Here is a 20,505-nt window from a genome sequence, read left to right as displayed (position 1 = left end):
ACAGCACCCCAGGAACCATCACCCCATACGTGTACTTACTAACCCGACAATCAGGTCCTTGTTGGTGACTAACTGGAAGGTCGACTAGTTCCAGAATCTCATTCTCAGGGGTGACTTTCTAGAGATGCTTCCAGTTGGGTTCTCTCGAATGCAGAGCCTAAGACAAAGACCCTTTAGACACAGGAAGTGATCCCAGGAATATGGTAGCAGGAAGAGTAAAACGGAGAAGGACTAGCTAATATCAAAGTGCATTATCAAGGTCACACCTTGACCGTACATGTCTTCCCAGAGGTGCCATTCCTCCGATGGTTCCTGTGTCCCTTTGGATGAGGTGTATCCAGGTTATTAATACCCATTTCACCCCCCACTTCTCACCTCCACTGGAGAAGCGGGATTTAGCAATGTAGAGCCTGCTGGGATGGGATGCTGTTAGCAGGGGCTGAGCCTGAGCTTCCAGGGAGCTCAGCTCTGGCTGAAATCAGAGGTTGCTGGGGACGTGGGGCATAGGACGCCAGAGGTACCCACGACACCATGTGCACATTTCCTGGCACCTCTCCTAGGGCCTTAGAAGAAGCTCTGGTGAGTGAGGGGCCCTAACGCTTAAAAGTTTAGCTTTAGGATTAATCTACCTCTGCAGGGAACTCACATTGGTCCCGGAGGGAATGATTGAGGAAGAATGCTTCACTCAAGTCAGCTCTACACACAAGAGTTTGCCCTCCTCCCCTAGTCCCCTGCCTGTCACTCTGGATGGAGTCTCAGGGTCTCTCTCAGGTACTTCCTGCGTGGTCCTCTTCCCAGCCCTCGGGAATCCCACAGGTGGGGTGCAGGGCAGTCAGGAAGCATAGGTCTCCTCATGGGCTTTATTGGGATGTTGCTGAGTTTTAAGAGATCCTGTGTCAATTGCCTCAGTGAGATAAACTAGAATGAAGATGGAAAAACGCTGGAGTTCGCACTATGCAGACAGGAGGAAATGCCCTGGGGGGGCTTATCCCAGGTCCGGGAAGAATTAGTCCCCCCAGGCCACTTCAGATTTTCAAACTGTTCACTGGAGGTGGTAGGGGCTAGCTCAGGCAAGGCCTCTGACAGATACTTGGAGGAAAGGCTCAAAATAAAGGCCGAGCTGTAGACCAGTTCCTGTGAGAGTCGGAACTTGGTAACTTCCCCATATCTGTTAGCTTGGTTTCCCCTTTCTCCCGCAGGGTTACTGGCAGGTGAGCCCTGAGAAGAGACAGAGTTTGTGTACCTGTATTTGGGAGCAACAAAGAGGACATCGATCTCATTCCCAGGGCAGGCTTGGGGGCCGGGGAGGAGAAGATTCCCCAGGATAGACGGGTGCTGGCCAGTGAGGAAGAGAAAAGGGGAGGCAGAGGTGGACTTGCTCCAGAAGAAAAGCTATGGGGAGGCGGGTGACCCAGGGAGCTGCAGGGCATCGGTGGAAGAGTGGCTTCCAGGCTGAAAAACCAGGAGAGGACAGCTCCATTCAGAAACAAATAGGGAGGGGAGAAGTGCAGCTCCGTCTGGTAAAGGAGCAAGTTTATTGTTGATTTTTTCCAAATATTGCACCCCGGGAAAGCAGAGAGCCAGGGAGGCACGTGTGTTGTTTAGGCGTCAGCAGCACTGTCCTCACTACACGCTCATCGGACAGTAATGCAGCCCCGAGGAAAGGATCGTTGAGGAGCAAGTTTAGGGTAAGTGGGGATGGAGAAAAGAGGATTGTAGCTGGGAGAAATATCAGAAGTAGTGGGGGTTCAGAAAATGAAAGTCGGTCTCCTCCAGGCCGGGCACCGCCTGAAGCCACCAAAATCGCGCCGGAGGCTTCAAGCGGGACCCGTGGCCCCGGCCCCGCCCCGGCCCCGCCCCGGCCCCGCCCCGGTCCCGCCTCCCACGCGGCGGCCCCCAGTGACCAGAGAGCGGCCGGCGGGCGCGCGGCAGCCATGGCGCGGCGGGCGGCGGGGGCCTGGGCCGCGCTCGGCCCGCTGCTCTGGGGCTGCGCGCTGGCGCTGCGGGGCGGGATGCTGTACCCCCGGGAGAGCGCGTCGCGGGAGCGCAAGGAGCTCGGCGGCCTCTGGAAGTTCCGCGCCGACTTCTCCGAAAACCGGCGCCAGGGCTTCGAGCAGCAGTGGTACCGGACGCCGCTGCGGGAGGTGCGGGACCGGGCGGCGGGCTGGGCCTGGGCGGGGAGTCCCGGGGAGCCCGGTGGGGGCCTGGGTGCGGGCCCGGAGGGGTGCAGTGTAACCGGCTTGGAGGCGTGGGCAGGGGGGGGGGGCGCTCTGCGGTCGCGGAAGGAGCTGACCAGCGGAGGGCGGACCGGAACCGAAAGTCTGTGGGGCGGGCGCCCACCCTCCCGGGGCGGGGGAAGGGCCCTGGTCGAGCCCGGTCAGAGGGGTGGGCCGAGGAGGGCGGGCAGCGGGAGGAGGGCGGGCAGGCGTTGGACACCTCGGGACCAGCTCTGCCCCGGCAGGCAGGACCGTGGGTCCCAGGTTCAGGTAGAGGTCCAGCCAGGGACCCCACCCAGGTCTCCCCTCTGCCTGGAGTCGGGTCGGCCACAAGTGGGCTGGGACGGGCCTGTGTGCCTGCACCGCTAGCCTCTCCCAGATCCTATTTGGGGGGTTGCTGCCCAGCATTCAGCAGGGGAGGAAAAAAGGAAGTGGCGGTGGAGGGGTGCTGGGTGCCAGGCATGTGCCCCACTCACAGTTTCCCCAGCAAAGCAGCCTCTGCATGTCCAGCCTTCCTCCTGGGGCGGCCAGTCGATTATCTTCCTCTTAGTCTCTGGGCTCTGCCGGTCCTCCTTTCATTCAGGCCGCGTTGTGGTCCTGGTGCTGGAGACCCTGGTGCTGGAGACCCTGGTGCTGGTGGCCTTGAGAAAGAACTGGCCCCACCAGTCCTTGGACATAAACCATCCTAGCAGGCGATCCCTCATCTGCCAGTTATCCATCCATGCAGCCAGGATGTATCCGGTTCCAGAGCTTGTGTCAGACCCTGGGGATAGAGCTGTGAAGGACAGAGGAAATCCCCCCCTTAGAGGTCCCACCTCCCACATACAAGCTGTCCTTAGCAAAGCCAGGCTGTGTCCGGGCTCACTGAGCTCTCTGCCTCACTCCTGCCTTGCCTTGGACCCGAGGTGTTCACGGGATTCCCTGCCGGGCGGGCTCAGGCTCACCCAATTCTGCCAGGTTGTACTGAGGCAGTATCCCTTGGCCCTGGCCCCAAAGGGCCTTCTCTGACTCCTAAGACAGTCCCCTGCCCCTGTCAGCACGCTCTTCAGAGAGCTGACCACCTGCCGGCAGAGGCCTGCTCACCGTTCTATTCCTGGTGCCCAGAACAACATTGCAGGTGTTCCCTACACTGTCCATTGAGTGAGTGAGTGACTCGTGTCTACATCACGGAGTTGTGAGAATTAAATGAGCTCCATAAAAGACATTGGTCAGTTGCTGGCAAAGAATCACCATGGCGAGGTGGCCTAGACTTCCAGGGTCTGGCGAAGCCTTCCTGAAGACAAGGTTGCAGGGGAACCTGGCCTCTAGGAAGGGGCCTGCCTGGGCCCTGGTCTTAGATTCCCAGGTGGTCTGGACCTGATCCTGGCCCTTCTTTCCCCAGTCGGGTCCCACCCTGGACATGCCTGTTCCCTCCAGCTTCAATGATGTGGGCCAGGATGGGCAGCTGCGTGGCTTTGTCGGCTGGGTGTGGTATGAACGAGAGGCAACCCTGCCCCAGCGATGGACCCAGGACCTGAACACAAGAGTGGTGCTGAGGATTGGCAGCGCCCACTACTATGCCATTGTGGTCAGTACGGCGAGCAGCAGGCAGGGCGAGTGGGCAGGTGCGGCTGCTGAGCACGCATGGGTCTTCCTTGGGGTGCCTGGCTCCCAGCTGTCGCCCGACAGCCTGCCTTCTGGGAGGGGGGTGGGGGGGAAACGCTCATGCCCCACACTGGGGAGGATTGTCTCATCTCCATTGGAGCTCCATTCCTCCCATCGGGCTGGTGAGGCGGGTAGAGGCTGGCAGGGCACCTCTGTGTGAGGGGGTACCTGAGATGGCAGTGGCCCTTCCTCATGCTCTGGCCCCCTCCCCGTATTTTCCTGTGCCTGCAGTGGGTGAATGGGGTCCATGTGGCAGAGCATGAGGGGGGCCATCTTCCGTTCGAGGTTGACATCAGCAAGCTGGTCCAGAGTGGGCCCCTGTCCTCCTGCCGCATTACCATCGCCATCAACAACACACTCACCCCCCACACCCTGCCGCCAGGGACCATCGTCTACAAGACCGATACCTCCAAGTGAGCAGAACCTGCTCCCCCATTCCGGTCCCCACCCTGCCCATGGTCTTCCCACCTGCCTTAGCAGAAGTGAGGTGAAGGCCTCAGGGCAAGACCCCAGTTGGCCACTGTCCTCCCTCTCTAGGTACCCCAACAGTTACTTTGTCCAGAACACAAACTTTGACTTCTTCAACTACGCGGGACTGCACCGGCCGGTGATCCTCTATACCACGCCCACCACCTACATCGATGACATCGACGTCACCACCAGCGTGGACCAAAGCACTGGTGAGGGCTCCGGCAGGATCTTCCCTCCCCCAGGCCCAACGTGGCTCTGTTCCCAGTGTTGAAAGATGCTGCAGGAGAAAGACTCTTCCAGCATTTCTTAACCCTCACAGGGTCCCATTTACCTAAGGAGCTAAAATCCAGCCTGTGTAAGCTGGGAAGGGCTTCTGAAATACCATCTGGCCTGACCTCATTTTATGAGGAAATAAAGCCCAATGAGAAATGGGCTTGCCTAAAATCACATCACTCAGGCTACATGGGGATCCCATGTCCCTTCCCCACTGTGCTGCCCTCAGTCTCCTCACTGCAGGTCAAGCTCAAAAAATAAACAGCCAAAACTGGTTTGGCTCAGTGGATAGAGGGTCGGCCTGCGGACTCAAGGGTCCCAGGTTCGATTCCGGTCAAGGGCATGTACCTTGGTTTTGGGCACATCCCCAGTAGGGGGTGTGCAAGAGGCAGCTGATTGATGTTTCTCTCTCATCGATGTTTCTAACTCTCTATCCCTCTCTCTTCCTCTCTGTAAAAAATCAATAAAATATATTATAAATAAATAAATAAATAAACAAACAAACAAACAGTTGTTGGCTGGGGTCTCAGGGCCTAAGTGGACTCCTCAGTGGTGGCCTCAGGGTCCTCTCCTCTGTGTGACCCAGGTCACATCCTTCCTTCTCTCTTTTCTGATCTCTTGTCTCCCACAGGGCTGGTGCATTACCAGATTTCCATCCAGGGCAGTGAACACTTCCAGCTGGAAGTATATCTTCAGGATGAGGAAGGCAATATTGTGGCCCGGGGGACTGGAGGCCACGGCCAGCTGCAGGTGCCCAATGCCCACCTCTGGTGGCCATACCTGATGCATGAGCACCCTGCCTACCTGTACTCATTGGAGGTAATGGTGGTTAAGACTGGGGCTGTGGGAGGCCTTTTGCCCCCTTTCAGCAACCTTACCTGGCTTTAGCAGGTGATTGGATAGATGGACAGGCAGGCATGGGCCTCTGAGATTCCTAGTCAATTGGACTGAAGCATTCTCAGCCCGAGTTTTTTCAACCCTTGGTGGGACAGCCCAGATTTGAAGAGCAGGCTTGAGGGGCAGGTGCCGGTGGTCTTGATCCAGAATCTAGAAGGATTCAGAAATCTGGAGAAGGTGCTGTGCGTAAATTAAATAAGAGTTCAGAGACAAAACATAATTTTGAAAGGCATCATGGGGAGTCAGAGGAGCTCAGCTAAAGAAACCAAGTTCTCTTTGTCTCAGGACCCCTTGCTATTTATTAACACAATTTGACCTAAGGCAAGGTAGATATACACATCAAAGGCCAGGGTTTAGTTCACAGAATCCATTGTCAGATTGGTGAAACTACCTCCTCTGTTCAGGTGTTTGGCCATGAGGAGACAATAACATGTAGATTAAGATGCCCTGAGCTGTGTGGCAGCAAGCAATCATCCTTTTCAGGTTTGGGGAAATGCACTCAGCCATCTCCAGATGATTCAGCCCTGCTGACATGCTGGAACTGGCTTCCGGCAGGAAGGGTGGGGAATGGTTCTTCCTTGCTAGTGGCAGAAGCCTGTAATTTCTCAATCTCTCTGCTTGTGTCCCAGAGGTGGGCTGCTGTGGTTTTCACGGGGCCGTTCTGCTGCTGGGCGGCTGTGTGGGACTCGGGCCATTAAGGATGCCTCACTCCAGGGCTTGGCTTTCATAGGTGAGGCTGACTGTACAGACGGCAGCTGGGTACATGTCTGACTTCTACTCGCTCCCCGTGGGGATCCGCACTGTGGCTGTCACAAAGAACCAGTTCCTCATTAACGGGAAACCTTTCTATTTCCATGGGGTCAACAAGCATGAGGACGCAGACGTGAGTTGGGGCTCCTGGGTCCCTGTGGGGCTGTTCCTCATCTTTACCTTCCCCACGCCCCCGCAGTGGTTGAGGGCAGCTCAGAGCAGTTAAGCAAACTGCTCAAAACTGCTGCCTGATGGGGTCCGTGCTTGGCTGGGTGAAGGGCTGATGGGTGCAGCTCTAGAAGGAAGTGCATCAGGGACAGGAGGCAGGGGTCACTCTAGGTTGCTGTCCTCTAGATCCGAGGGAAGGGCTTCGACTGGCCACTGCTGATGAAGGACTTCAACTTGCTTCTCTGGCTTGGTGCCAACGCCTTCCGTACCAGCCACTACCCCTATGCGGAGGAGGTGATGCAGCTCTGTGACCAGTATGGGATCGTGGTCATTGATGAGAGCCCTGGCGTGGGCATCGTGCTGAGGTGAGTGCCCACTGCCCATGCTGCCCAGCCTGCCACCGTGGCAGGTGATGACACACTCCCTTTTCTCCCCACCCGTAGCCAGAGCTACAACAACCAGTCTCTGCAGCACCACCTTGAGGTGATGGAGGAGCTGGTGCGCAGGGACAAGAATCACCCAGCTGTCGTGATGTGGTCTGTGGCCAACGAGCCCGCTTCCTCCCTGGAACCTGCAGGTTACTACTTCAAGTGAGTGCCCTCTTCTGCCCTGGCCTGGGTCAGGGAAGTGACCCTGCCTTTGGCCCCGCTCAGCCTTGGCCGCCGGCCATTGGAGAGCTGAGGTCTCCCTGAGGTGGGTGTGTGCTGTAGGGGAGCCAGCATCCAGCTCCCAGCCCAGACTTGAGTGCATCCAGGCTTGCTCAGTTCAGGGGACCAGATCCCTACCCACCTGTTGTAATTTCAACCCAGTGAGACCAAGAGTCTGCTTTTCACACCTGAAATGAAATCCAGAGGTAACTTCACCTACTTATACATATAACTCTAAGTTAAAAGAAAAAAAATAGTGGCATGGCTAACTGTGATATCAAGGAGAGTCATTTATAAAATAATACATGAATACCTGGGCCTGACTCCCCAGAAGACCAGTGAAGGGGTCAGATGCTTACTCCTAGATGCAGAATCCCCTGAAAGCAAACTCCAAAAGCTCACAGCAGTGGTGCCATGTCGGCACTGGTACCCCGAGCAGTTCCCTCAGTGCCACGCATTTCCAAAATGGTGAACCACTCTAGGTAAAGTTCCACACGAAACCAAGTATAATCTTCTCTCACTTTAAAAAAAAATATATATATATTTATTGATTTCTGAGAGGAAGGGAGAAATAGAAACATCAATGATGAGAGAGAATCACTGATTGGCTGCCTCCTGCACGCCCCACACTGGGGATCGAGCCCGCAACCCCGGGCATGTGACCTTGACCGGAATCGAACCGCGGACCCTTCAGTCCATAGGCCAACGCTGTCCACTGAGCCAAACAGGCTAGGGCTAATGTACCCTCACCTTTAATGGTGTGTCCATTCCTGGGAATCTTAGTATGTGTTAAAACTCCAAAAAAAGCCGAAACTGGTTTGGCTCAGTGGATAGAGCATCAGCCTGTGGACTGAAAGGTCCCAGGTTCGATTCCGGTCAAGGGCACGTACCTTGGTTGTGGGCACATCCCCAGTAGGGGGCGTGCAAAAGGCAGCTGATCGATGTTTCTCATCGATGTTTCTAACTCTATCTCCCTTCCTCTCTGTAAAAAATCAATAAAAATATATTAAAAAAAAAAAAACTCCATAAAAAAACTTTGTGATGCTTGGGTTCATCTGTAAAGTGGAGCTAGGCTTCATAAAACCAGCTTATCTGCCCACATAATTATAAACAGGCTTTTCAACGTCTAAGTATTCTAAAGTTACATTTGGATAGGACCAGGCCATCTAAAGTTCATGGTTCCAGTAGCTCCTCCCTCCCTGCTCCCCTCTCCCTGCATTGCAATGGAAAGAAACACCACTTGGGGGCAGTGTTTCCACAGTGGGAGGGATCCCCCTTTCCCTGTGATCCTTGGTTCTCTCTCTCTTTTTTTTAATCTTTATTGTTGAGGGTATTATAGATGTCCTCCGTTTTTCCCATTGTCACCTTCCACCCGGTTCCCCCCCCACCCCAGACCTTCACCGCCCTATTGTCTGTGTCCATAGGTAATGTAAGATCTTTGGCTAATTTCCTCCCCCTTCCCCCCCAGCTTCCCTCTGAGATTTGTCAGTTTGTTCCATGTTTCCATGCCTCTGATTCTGTTTTATTCACCAGTTTATTTTGTTCATTAGATTTCTTGTTCATTTATTTTTACTTTTAGATTAAATTGTTGATAGATATGTATTTATTGCCATTTGATTGTTCATATTTTTTATCTCTTCTTCTTCCTTTTCATAAAGAATACCCTTCAACATTTCACGTAAAACTGGTTTGGTGGATGATGAACTCATTTACCTTTTTCTTGTATGTGAAGCTCTTTATCTGACCTTCAGTTCTAAATGACTAGAGTCCCGGTGCATGAATTTGTGCACCAGGGGGTCCCTTGGCCTGGACTGCGGGATCAGGCCAAAACTGGCTCTCCGACATCCCCCAAGGAGTCCCAGATTGCAAGAGAGTGCAGGCCAGGCCGAGGGACCCCCACCGGTGCACGATCAAAGCCGAGGAGGGACACGGGAAGTTGGCAAGCAGGGGAGGGACCACGGGAGGGCTCCAGGGCATGTCCGACCTGTCTCGCTCAGTCTCTATCAGCTGGATCCCAGCAGCAAGCTAACCTACCAGTCAGAGTGTCTGCCCCCTGGTGGTCAGTGCAGGTCATAGTGAGCGGTTGAGCAGCCTTAGCATATCATTAGCATATTACACTTTGATTGGTCGGACGGATGGACGACTGGACACTTAGCATATTAGGCTTTTATTATATAGGATAGCTTTGCTGTATAGAGTAGCTCCTTGCTATTCATCACTTGGTTGTAGCTATTCATCGCTTTGAATATTTCTTGCCACTCCCTTCTGGCCTGCAAAGTTTCTGTTGAGAAATCAGTTGACATTTGTATGGGTGCTCCCTTGTAGGTAGGTAACTACTTTTCTCTTGCTGCTTTTAAGATTCTCTCTTTGTCTTTAGCATTTTAATTATGATGTGTCTTGGTATGGGCCTCTGGGTTCCTCTTATTTGGGGTTCTCGGTGCTTCCTGGACTTGTAAGTCTATTTCTTTCACCAGGTTGGGGAAGTTTTCTGTCCTTATTTCTTCAAATAGGTTTTCAATATCTTCCCCTCTCTCTTCTCCTGGCACTCCCATAATGCAAATGTTGGTACGCTTGACATCATCCCAGAGGCTCCTTACACTATTTTCATATTTTTGGATTTTTTTCTTCTGTTCTTTTGATTGGGTGTTTTTTGGCTTCCTCATATTCCAAATCATTGATTTGATTCTCAGAATCCTCTACTGTTGAATCCCTGTAAATTATTCTTTATTTCAGTAGTGTAGGCTTAACTTCTGACCGGTCCTTTTTCATATCTTCAACGTTCTCACTAAGATACTTAAAAGTCTCACTAAGTCCCTTGAAGCATTCTTTGAATCCCTTGAAGGTCTCATTAAGATCCTTGAGTAACCTTAAAGCCATGGTTTTGAACTCTATATCCAGTAGTTTGCTTGCTTCCATTTCTTTCATTTGTGACATGTTTATTTGGCTGCTTCCCTGTGTTTGTTTCTATGTATTAGGTAGAGCTGGTATGTCTCCTGGAATTTGTAGGGTGGCCTTGTGTAGTAGGTGTCCTGTAGGGCCCAGTGGGTCAGCCTCCCCAGTCACCTGAGCTGGGCACTCTGGGTGTGCCCTGATTGCTATTGGTATCACTGGGAGGACTTGACCTCCAGCCCAATTGGCTGTGAAGACCAGCTATGACTACAGTGAAAGAGCAGCTGTGCAGATTTCCCTATGAAGCAGGACTTGCTTCAGTGGGGCTTTGGTGCTCACTGAGTCTGCCCCTTGAGTGTGTCGCATGTGGATGTGTAGAATTGTAATCTGGTATAACCTGAAGCTGTTCACCTGGTGCACTGGCTCTGGAGCTTCCCAGGAGGTGCAAAGTCAGCCACTGCCTGGGGCCACCTGGCAGGAGCTACAGAGAGATCTGTAGATGGTTGCTACTTATATTGGGCTTGTGAAGTGCCCAGGCAAGGCCCAGCTGTGAAGCAAGGCAGGCTGGTGCTAGTGCCAGGACTTGGGTTCCTTCTCTTTCTTACAGTCCTGCCCGTTATAACTTTGCCTGCAGAGGAAAATCATTTCACTTGCTGCAAGAGGCTAGCAAAACACTCCCTGAGGCACACTGCATGCCAGTTTCCTGGAGTGCTCTCAGCTGAGCCACATCTGTAGAAGGCTCTGAGGAGTGACCCACCTGGGCAAAATGACCTACAGCTCTGAACACACAGCCCCAGAGTGCATGGGGTCCCGTAGTGTGTTGAGCCAGGGCTGGTGGACAGAATTTTTCTTGTTAGGGTGAAAAGATAGGCTCCCAGGAACAGGTGCCTGAAGTTCCAGATGGGCTTTTTTGGGAGTTGGGAAGAGGGAGATGCATGATTTTTGGAGGATGAAGGATGGGGCAGGGTGTGGGTAGAGCTGCCTGGGCTGGAGGAGCTCAGCTAGGCTTTGAACCTTCCCAGGTGACAAACAGGCCGTTTCAGAGTGTGGATTTGAGGCTTGAGGGTAAGGGGTACAGTTCTGGCCTGTGGAAACCACAGCCTTCGAATGAGAAAAGCAATTATGGGGAGAGGGTGTAAAGGAAAGAACAGCTGTGAGGAAGGAGCAGAGGAGCATAGGCTTAAACAGTGAGTGCAGGTGACCTGCCCTGGGAGACCTCTGACAGGTTCCTCTGTTGGGAAGCAAGCCTCTTCTTGCCATCCCTCCTCGGTTAATGCGATTCAGCATTGATGCCATTTCTTCAGAGAGGCCACACTGACTCCCCCTGTCAGTTATGTGCCCTGGGATCGTCTCCTAGAACCCTCTTACCACTTGCAGCTGCAATTTCTCACACCTGCAAGTGCCTCAGCTCCCACTGCTCCACAAAGCTATGGCACAGCTGTGAAGTGTGTAGTGAGTGCCCTGCACACAGCACACACCCTGCTACCTAGCACCACTCCCTAATTATTTGTTAAATTAACAGCCATTCTAATCAACACCACATCCAATCCTGTTGTCAAGAGCTTTTTCAGAGATTCAGAACCAAGTTTTTGGCAGTGCCCAGCCCAAGGACCCAGCTCTGCCTGCGAGGTGGCCTCTTTGGAGGAGGGGAAGCTCGGATTTGGGGAGGGAGAAGGAATGATGTCAGGGAACATGATCTCGGATAGAGGAACGTGTTTGCATACCTAAAATACACTTAGAGGAAGGAGGGGAGCAGTGGATTTGGGGGAGGGGATGAGAGGGAGGGGTTGAGAGGTGGCTGACAGCCCCTTCCAGTTGACAGCAGCCCTGTCTTCTGCCCTCCACGACAGGACGCTGATTGCTCACACCAAAGCCTTGGACCCCTCCCGGCCTGTGACCTTTGTGACCAACTCCAAGTATGACGCAGACCTCGGGGTGAGCCTGGGGGGTTCCCCACACCTCTCATTTCCTCTGTCCTGTCCTCTAGTCCTTCCTCCTGATGTGGGGCCCAGGTCATTAGGGGAGCACCTTGTAAAGCAGAATCCTCGAGGTGGGAGGGGGGCTCCTGGGCCACGTGAGGGGAAGAACCATGAACCGCCAGTCCAGCATTTTCATAGACGGGCTGTAGGTCAAAGATAACTACCTGCCATTCACTGGGCAGTGTGGCTTCCTAAGTCCAAGGAGGCTGGGCACACGGAGATTTAATTTGTTCTCATTTCAGATTCTAGGTGCCTCAGTTTAATTCTATGCACCTCAGTGTACTGTGCTCATACAATGACAAAGTTTTAAGGGAGCCTAAAGTCATCATTGTCCATTGTTTCTCAAACCTGGCTGATCATCAGAACCACTAAGGTGTCTGGATGTTGAGATTCTGATTGAGTCAGTCCAGGGTGGGAATCTGAGTTGTAAAAAGCTCTGCAGTGACTCCGGTCATCAGCCAGCTTTGGGAACCATTGAGATTGAGGATCGAAGTGCAGGATCCCAAAGCTGGCTGGCCCAACAGCCTCCCTCACTGTGCCCTCCTCCTATGCCTGGGCACAGCAGCCCTTCAGAAACAATGCGTTCAATTGCACTGGAAGCTGAAAAACAGGGGCACAAAGAAAATGCTCCCCTGGGAACTGAAGGCAGTACTTAGGAGGGAAGTGCCACAGAAAGAGAAATCATCTAAAGAAAGAATGGATGAGAAAACACTACAGAAATATAAATTGTGATCACCAAATGGAAAGAAGCTCGTAGCCCTGGCGCTCCTCTGCCATCTGTCGAGACAACCCCCTTCAGAGAAGCATAAAGATGGTGAAGCACCAGCAGGGCCTCCTCAGGCTGCCAGACTCACCTGGCAGGATGTGTGATCATGTACATGTGTCCACCCAGAGGTGCCCCCAGCTTCCTCTTCCTCTGCATTTCCCACCACAGTTTGGAAAGAGACTGTGGTCACTTGGGAAAGACAGGCCATACCAGTCCCGGTGCATGGTCTGGAGGCGAGCCTGGCATTAGAGACTCAATGTTGGGCTGTCTAGTCTTTGCTGCCAACTCCTGAGCTCTACATTGGTTAGACTCCAGGCTGTTTCGCTCCATCATCTTGGCTACCCTGCTAGGAGGGAATCTTCCAACCACTTTAGGGCCCACAGTACAAGCTCAGAAACAGTATGGGGAAACTGCATCTCAGTTGGGAATATTTCTCCAGGGCCAGATGGGGGAGGACTAGTGACAGGAGCATAGCTAGAGAGGAACAGAATCCAGTTCACTAGCTAGAGAGGAACAGAATCTGGTTGGATGGGCCCTGGGCTTCCACTGAGGGCAGCTCCCTCAGCCTCAGCCCTTGCCAGAACCTTAGCCAGGTCAGGAGCGTCCGTCCAGGAGTGTAGACTTGTCCATTCGGGTCACTCCTTGACTACACATGTAAGCATCTAGATCATTTTCCGTGTCCCCTTTTCACCTGCTCTGTCAGAATGGCCCCTGAGTAGAAGAGTCCTGACTTCCACCATCTTCTGGTGCAGGGACAAGCTTTCATGCTCTTGTCCTAGGCACCATACGTGGATGTCATCTGTGTGAACAGCTACTTCTCCTGGTATCATGACTTCGGGCACCTGGAGGTGATTCAGCTGCAGCTGGCCACCCAGTTTGAGAACTGGTACGAGACCTATCAGAAGCCGATTATTCAGAGCGAGTATGGGGCGGACGCCATCACAGGGTTTCACCACGTAAGTAATGCAGAATATTCTGTTCCTTCTTCTCTATCTTGGGCAGTGATGTCACTCATTGCCCCAGGTTAGAAATTTACCTCCTTCCCCGCCCTCACCTGTCCTGACAACCTTCCTGCAGTTCTTCAGTTTCACCCAGCCTGCCCCTCCACATGCACGCTGCCTATCATGAAGGCCTCCCCTTACTTGGTCCTCAGAGGAAGTCTCTTTAAAGCTATTGGCCTCCTTCTGCCTGGAATGCCCTTGTTAGCATCACAATCATCAACCAGTGGTCCCTCTTTGGTGACCTTTACCCCATCTGCCAGGCAGAGGAAACTCCGCTCTGGTTTCCGTCTTGCTGTCTCTCACTGTGCACCATCATTATTTCTCTGGCTCTGCCTTGACCAGACTGTGAGTTCTAGGAGGGAGACTGAACCCTATTAATTGTTGCTTTGCCAGCACTAAGCAGTGGTCAGCACACCATGGGTGCTAAACAATGTTTGTTAAGGGAATGCATGAAATCTTGGAGCAAGTTTTAATCACTAGCTCTTTTCTCATTGTTTTGTCCATTTCCTCACCAGAGATATGCTGCTGTCTTGTTGCAGGTGGTCTTGATCCAACATCTAGAAGGGTTCTGTAATCTGGAGAAGGCGCTGTGCATAAATTAGAGTCCAGAGATGAAACATAATTTTGGAAGGCATTTGGTGTGCCAGATGAGTCTTAGTTCTCCTTGTCTCAGGACCCCTTGCTATTTGTTAACACAATTTGTCCTAAAGCAAGGTGGAGATATACACATCAAAGGGTAGGGTTAGGTACAGAATCCATTGTCAGCTTGAGGAATTGCCTTTGGCTGTTCAGGTGTTTGGCCAGGAGGAGGCAATAACATGCAGATTAAGATGCCCTGAGCTGTCTGGTAGCAAGCAATCAATTTATGTATCCTTTTCAGGTTTGGGGAAATGCCTTTAGCCATTCCCAGATGATTGAGCCCTGCTGACATGCTGGGATTGGCTTCTGGCATCTTGTGGGGACTTTTTTTCATGGGGATTCTTGAACCATAGCCAACCCTTCCTCTCCACCCCAGCCACCTCACACTCCCATCACAGCTATTGGGATTCTTTGTTGCCACACAATCCTTAGTAGGCTGATTCTTGGTATGTCAAACAGCTACCCATATGAACTGTATTATTCTGTTCACACTCTTAAATTCATCTTGCTTACACAGAATGCCACTTCTGCAAACTGGCAAAGGAGGGAAGTAGCTCATGAAGACAGTGTCTATGCATATTTGTTCTCCCTCTCTGAAAAGGTGCCAACTCTGAATTTTTAGGAAACTCTGAGAGAGCCTAGGTTAGCACTGTCTGCTAGAACCTTCGCAGCGATGGAAGTGTTCTGTATCTGCACTGCCCCCAAGGGCAGCCATAGATAGCCACACCTGGCCTTTGAGGACCTGAAATGTGACTAATTTGCCCGAGTTGATTTGGTTTAATTTAGTTTTAAATTTAAATAGCCACATGTGACTAGTAGTAGACAATGCAAGGTTATTTCCATTAAAGCAAAGTAAGAAAATCTACATCTTGCCCTGCCCTCAAATTCAACTTCGGACCTGAAACAAAACTGTGCCTCAATTGTACAGTTGTATTTTCAGTGCTTCTTATACAGCATTTTAATCCTTCTCACTGGAAAAGAAAAGCAAAGCCAACAGGGCTTTGTTCTCACAAATGACTGGATTCCGCATCCCTCAGCATCTAACGCTAGAGCCCCTCCTTGACCCCCCACCGCCCCAGGTTCCCATGAGATGAAAGCTTAGACCCAGGAACATCTGAAAGATCTGTCTTAGTACAGGACACACAGCTCTTCACCAAGGTTGGATGGGTTGGTGACGTGGCCTTCTCACCTGGCAGGTCTGGCTTAATGTTCCTCGGGAGTTTTCTGTGGCCCCTGAGTCCATTAGCTCCTTCAGCCAAACATCCCCGGCTCCTTTGCTCTCCCTCCTCACCTGGTTACATTTCCCCGTGTCTTTCTTGCTGGATTGGAAAGCCTGTGAGGGCGGGGCCACTTATCTTTCTTCCTTATCACTTCATCTCCAACACCTGCCATATAAGCACATACTAAATGATTATTTTTTGAATGGATGAATGTGCTAAACAGCAACTACTTACTCAGACCAGATAAAGGTGAGTCTGAGGTGAGTAAATCTGAGTCACACTAGTTATACAGTGGCAGCTGCTGAAGACTTGAGCTTTAAATTAGTCAGACATTTTTACTTCCAGTGTAGTTCAGCTGGTGAATAGAGATGGAAAAGATAAAGCAAGTATCAAATCATATTGATAAATAAAGTGATTACTGATTAAGGTGTTTTTTTAAATCTTTTTTTACTCTGGGCTTGTCATACCCTGGCTGTCTACACTGCCAGCGGCCCACCCTGAGGACAGATATTTTGGTCCTTATCACATGGATCTTTATTTTTATCTGACATTTACAATTCTGCCAGTTCTGATTCTTAAGTTCTCTCTTTGCCTTGAATTCCAGGATCCACCTCTGATGTTCAGCGAGGAGTACCAGAAAAGTCTGCTCCAGCAGTATCATTTGGTTCTGGATCAAAAACGCAAAGAATATGTGGTTGGAGAGCTCATCTGGAATTTTGCCGATTTTATGACTGACCAATGTAAGTGATAACTTGGTTTATGGAATGTACTGATTCTTAATTTTTTCTGGTCTGCCTCTCAGTTCAGGCCTTTTGGTGGTCGGAACACTGAAAAGGAGAGGGGGAAAGTGGATCTAATCAATGTAGGTCTCGTAGGAAAAGTAAGTTGCCTTTAGCAAGCAATAATCGCTTGCTTGCTTCCCCATTTTACAGTGAAAAAGCAAATGGGAGAGCCTACTCTCTTGAGGCAGAATGGCTAACTTGCCATGTCTATTTCATAACAGTCCGAGGAAAAAGTGGGCATTGTGGAATACACTCATTATTCCGGAGTACGGTACAAAGCCTGAGAAATGTAAGATATTCACTTGTACGAGGCAGGTTTGCCAAACACAGGGAAGGGTCCACTCATTTTTAAAAAATATATATTTTTATTGATTTCAGAGAGGAAGGGAGAGGGAGAGAGGGATAGGAACATCAGTGATAAAAGTGAATCATCAGTCAGCTGCCTCCTGCACACCCCACTCTGGGATTGAGCCCACAACTGGCATGTGCCCTGACTGGGAATTGAACTGTGACCTCCTGGTTCATAGGTCAATGCTCAACCATTGAGCCATGCTGGCCGGGCATGTCCAAGCATTTTGAGTGTGGGAGTGTTCAAACGTCTTCCAGGAGAATACATATTCCTTTCTCAAGTGGGATAGATAGGGCTGCTCCAGACCATAAACTTAGGATGGCAATTTGGGGGGGTGGGGAAGGGTTTAGTAGTAGTAGGAATTACAGTGCATTACTTAAGGGGAAAGACAAGTCTTTGGAAGGTTAAAGTTTAATTAAAAGTTAGAATGGAAAGAGTTAAACAGAAGAATGAGAGCGTGAGCCTCTACTCTGCTTGGCTAATGAGAAGAACGGCTTCTGGAAATACCCTGCATGGCAGTCTGGCTTCCTGAGCAGGTGCCCCGGCTTTGTGTGGTGCGCGTTAGCTTTGTGGCCTTGGACAAGTTACCTAGTTTCATGAGCCTGTACAGTGGGACAGAGCCCACCACCTTGCAGGTTGATGTAGGGATTCATTTGATGAAGTACTTGGTACAGTGCCTGCCATTTGCTTACTGTGGAAGAAATCCCTGTTGTCTGAACTTCTTGGTGGGAAAGATCTACTTTGGTTTTATGGAAATTGTGGTTTCACAAGGGGTGGAGAGGAGGTGTGCTGAGAGCTCAGCCGCGACTGGCTGTAGCCAGCTCCGCTCCCTACCCAGCTTCAGCTCTGGCAGACCAGCCACCAGGAGGGGCAGCCCCGCTGGAAGGCGCCGGGAGGACGTGGACATCTGCTAGGAGGTCCCACCTAGGCACTTAGGCTGGTCAGGACTCTGGCTCCCACTTTTCATCTCGCTCCCTCCAGTTACCAGGCATCTGGGTACCTTAATGTTTTAGACCTTAGTTTGCAAGTAAAAGATAAACCATTTTGGATAGTTTCCCCTAACGGATGAAAAATTGACACCAGGGAGCTAAGGTATTTTGGGGGAAACAGTAGTAAGTCTTTAACCCATTAAGTGGCCACATCAGACCAAACCCTAAACTATAAGGCTATTTCTTAGTGCCCAGCTGGGCTCCAGCTTGGCCCACTGGAGTCATCTGAAACATCTCTCGCTTGTTTTCAGCACCGGTGAGAGTACTAGGAAATAAAAAGGGGATCTTCACTCGCCAGAGACAACCAAAAGGTGCAGCGTTCCTTTTACGAGAGAGATACTGGAAACTTGCCAACGAGACTGGGTACCACCCGCCAGCTGAGAAGCCACAGTATCTGGGAAAGAGCCCCTTTACTTGGTAAAGCAAGAACTACCTCTTGGCTGACACCAGCTGTCAGCCCCTCCCTCCTTCCCAGGTGAGGGCTGTGGCTACAGCCGACAAAGTGCCTCCTGGCCTATGTGTGGCAGAAAGGAGTTTCTGGTCTGGATTTTGTAGTCATTTGCTAGAAGGGAACATTAGAAGTGAAAATAAAGGATTTTGTAGTATGGGAATTAAGAGTTGGCTCATAAGTGACCGTTCCATAAATTGAATGATGATCTGTACCACTGAAAAGCATCTGAAGTTATTTTTGTGTCAAGCTGTTTACATAGCCTTAACTGGGTATAGACTTTTAGAAACTTTTGCTTCAACACTCACAAAAGTTCAGAGTTGCTGGTTACAGACTGCTTCGTAGGAGTAGCTCCCTGCCTTAGGGCCGCCCTGCTCACGTACCAAACCAGGCCAGCCTGTAAAACTCCACAGATGAGCTGCAATCCTAACACATTTACAGAAAGTGATATGCTAAAATAATGAAACTCACACTAGTTGCCACAGGTAAGAGTTGAGGAATGTCAGAATTGGAAGGGAGCTCAGAGGTAAACCAGCTCTTCCGGGACATTGCTCCATCCTGTTGTAGCTTTATTTTTAAGGACACTAGCAAGGTGGCTAACTTTGATCTCCATCTTTCTTCCCCCAAAATATAACACCCTGTAGAAAATATGGCTCTGGAATTTCAGGGGTGACCTCCCCCAGGACTGCTCAGATGGGGGCAAGAGGCTAACACATAAAACAGCTTTGTACCAATTCTCCAATCATTTACAGTGGAAGAAATACCCACCTAGTTATGGTAGGGTTATGGTACCCAGCACAGTGCCTTCTCAGTAAAAATCGTTTAATCATAAATGAACGCCTGGCTGCTTTGCTAGCCTGGTATTCCACTGTTTTGTACCAAAGGAATAAAATTGCAAACCTGGTATTTGTTGCCTATCAGGGATTTTTCTGTCCTTAACAAAAATGAAGGCAAAATAATGAATTAATCTTCAAGTCTTTTTGTTTTCTAAAAGCCAAAACAGACCATTACCCTTTTACTTTTGCTCTTTAGCACTGCCATTCACTGCAAATTCTCCCCATGTTATTCCTATTGTTTAGATTGTCCACTTTCTCATACACCTGGTAGAACATTATTTTCATTCGAGGGATGCCTCCAAATTACAGATAGGGTATGCCATTTTTTGTTTTCCTGCAGGCAAATCATTACATTTAGGTAAATTCTTAATATACTTCAATTCTTGGACCAAAGTATTTTTATCTTTCCCAATCTAGGTGTCCCATTCACTTTTGATGCCTTATCACCATCACTTCTAATCAGTTTTAAAGCTCATTTGAGGCTTTTAGTCATCCTTTATTTTCTGTTTTCTGAAATGAATATCCAAATTGGGTCAAAGGAAACGGATAAGTTTTGAAAAGATGGTTCTGGTTTTCAGACTATAACTCACACACTGCCTTTCATGTAGAGGGAACGTATCCTCACAAAGAACATTTCAGTGATCAACACAAATGATGTGTCTGTCAGGCCCATTTCTTAAGTCCTAAGGGTCTAGCACAGAACACATTTGTTCTAGTCAATAAAATATGGCTAAACCGTATTCCAAATTGATTCATCTTTCTTGCAGATGTGACTTTTATAAACCTGTAAAAATGGAGTATTCAAGGTGAGCTAAAGTAGAGCAGTGGAAAAAAAGTTGGTTCATACATTCTTTGTGCTTTTGGAACTTGCCAATGAGTCAGGGTACCACTCGCCAGCTGAGAAGCCACAGTATCTGGGAAAGAGCCCGTTTACTTGGTAAAGTAAGAACTACCACTTGGCTGTAACACCTTTTTCATTCTTAACCACATAAATTATAAACCTACAGAAATTCCAGGAACTAGAATCTCTGAGAATTCTGCTTGTGTATTCTATAAGTTACCTATGATTTAAGAGAAAAAAACCAACTCAGTATACCTGTAGATGTGAGGTTCCAGTTATGAGGTTACTTTAAGAATAGTTTGAGTGGATTTGTTTCCTCTTCTTTTTGACCTGTAATACTGCAGTATAAGAATGATAGCAGCACAACTTCCACAGGTAACTTCTACATTTATTTTATACCAAAAAAGTTATGTGCAACAAATAAACATTCTTACATATTTACATTTGTGTTTTTTTTTACCAGTTAACAAAACTGTGTCCTAAATCTCTGATAAAGAATATTCCTATCTAATATTAAAGGGGATATCTGCCCAGTGAACTCCATTTTAAATGAATGTTTACTCTGGAGTTTAAAGCACTAGTAATATTTTTGATGGGGCATACTATACAGATCATATACCTCATACTTCGGCCATGCTTGGTAGTTCTATAAGAAAACATCTTATCTTTTCTGGGATAATTTGTTAAAAACATGTTTAAC

General features: G+C 49.9%; 1 protein-coding gene across 1 annotated transcript; it reads left to right on the top strand.

The window, feature by feature from the left end:
- Positions 1–1,894: 1,894 nt before the first annotated feature.
- On the top strand, positions 1,895–20,246 carry GUSB (glucuronidase beta). Its single transcript, XM_079799748.1, has 12 exons — positions 1,895–2,144; positions 3,598–3,783; positions 4,092–4,273; positions 4,398–4,540; positions 5,236–5,423; positions 6,232–6,384; positions 6,606–6,784; positions 6,863–7,009; positions 11,806–11,890; positions 13,480–13,656; positions 16,165–16,300; positions 17,932–20,246. Exons 1-12 carry the CDS (start codon positions 1,935–1,937, stop codon positions 18,099–18,101), a joined length of 1,956 nt encoding a protein of 651 aa, XP_079655874.1. The 5' UTR covers positions 1,895–1,934; the 3' UTR covers positions 18,102–20,246.
- Positions 20,247–20,505: the final 259 nt, after the last annotated feature.

Source organism: Cnephaeus nilssonii (assembly GCF_951640355.1).
Source record: "Cnephaeus nilssonii genome assembly, chromosome: 2".
Classification (NCBI taxonomy): Eukaryota; Metazoa; Chordata; class Mammalia; order Chiroptera; family Vespertilionidae; genus Cnephaeus; species Cnephaeus nilssonii.
Note: the sequence above shows the minus strand (reverse complement) of the source record. Positions and strands in the feature narration are given on the sequence as shown.

What these genes read in the sequence shown, in the direction of transcription:
- GUSB (XM_079799748.1), top strand. Translation starts at nt 1,935, where the DNA reads ATGGCGCGGCGGGCGGCGGGGGCCTGGGCCGCGCTCGGCCCGCTGCTC. An exon ending in CCCACTACTATGCCATTGTG is followed by an intron (nt 3,784 to 4,091) that starts GTCAGTACGGCG and finishes CTGTGCCTGCAG; the next exon opens with TGGGTGAATGGGGTCCATGT. An exon ending in CGATTTTATGACTGACCAAT is followed by an intron (nt 16,301 to 17,931) that starts GTAAGTGATAAC and finishes GCTTGTTTTCAG; the next exon opens with CACCGGTGAGAGTACTAGGA.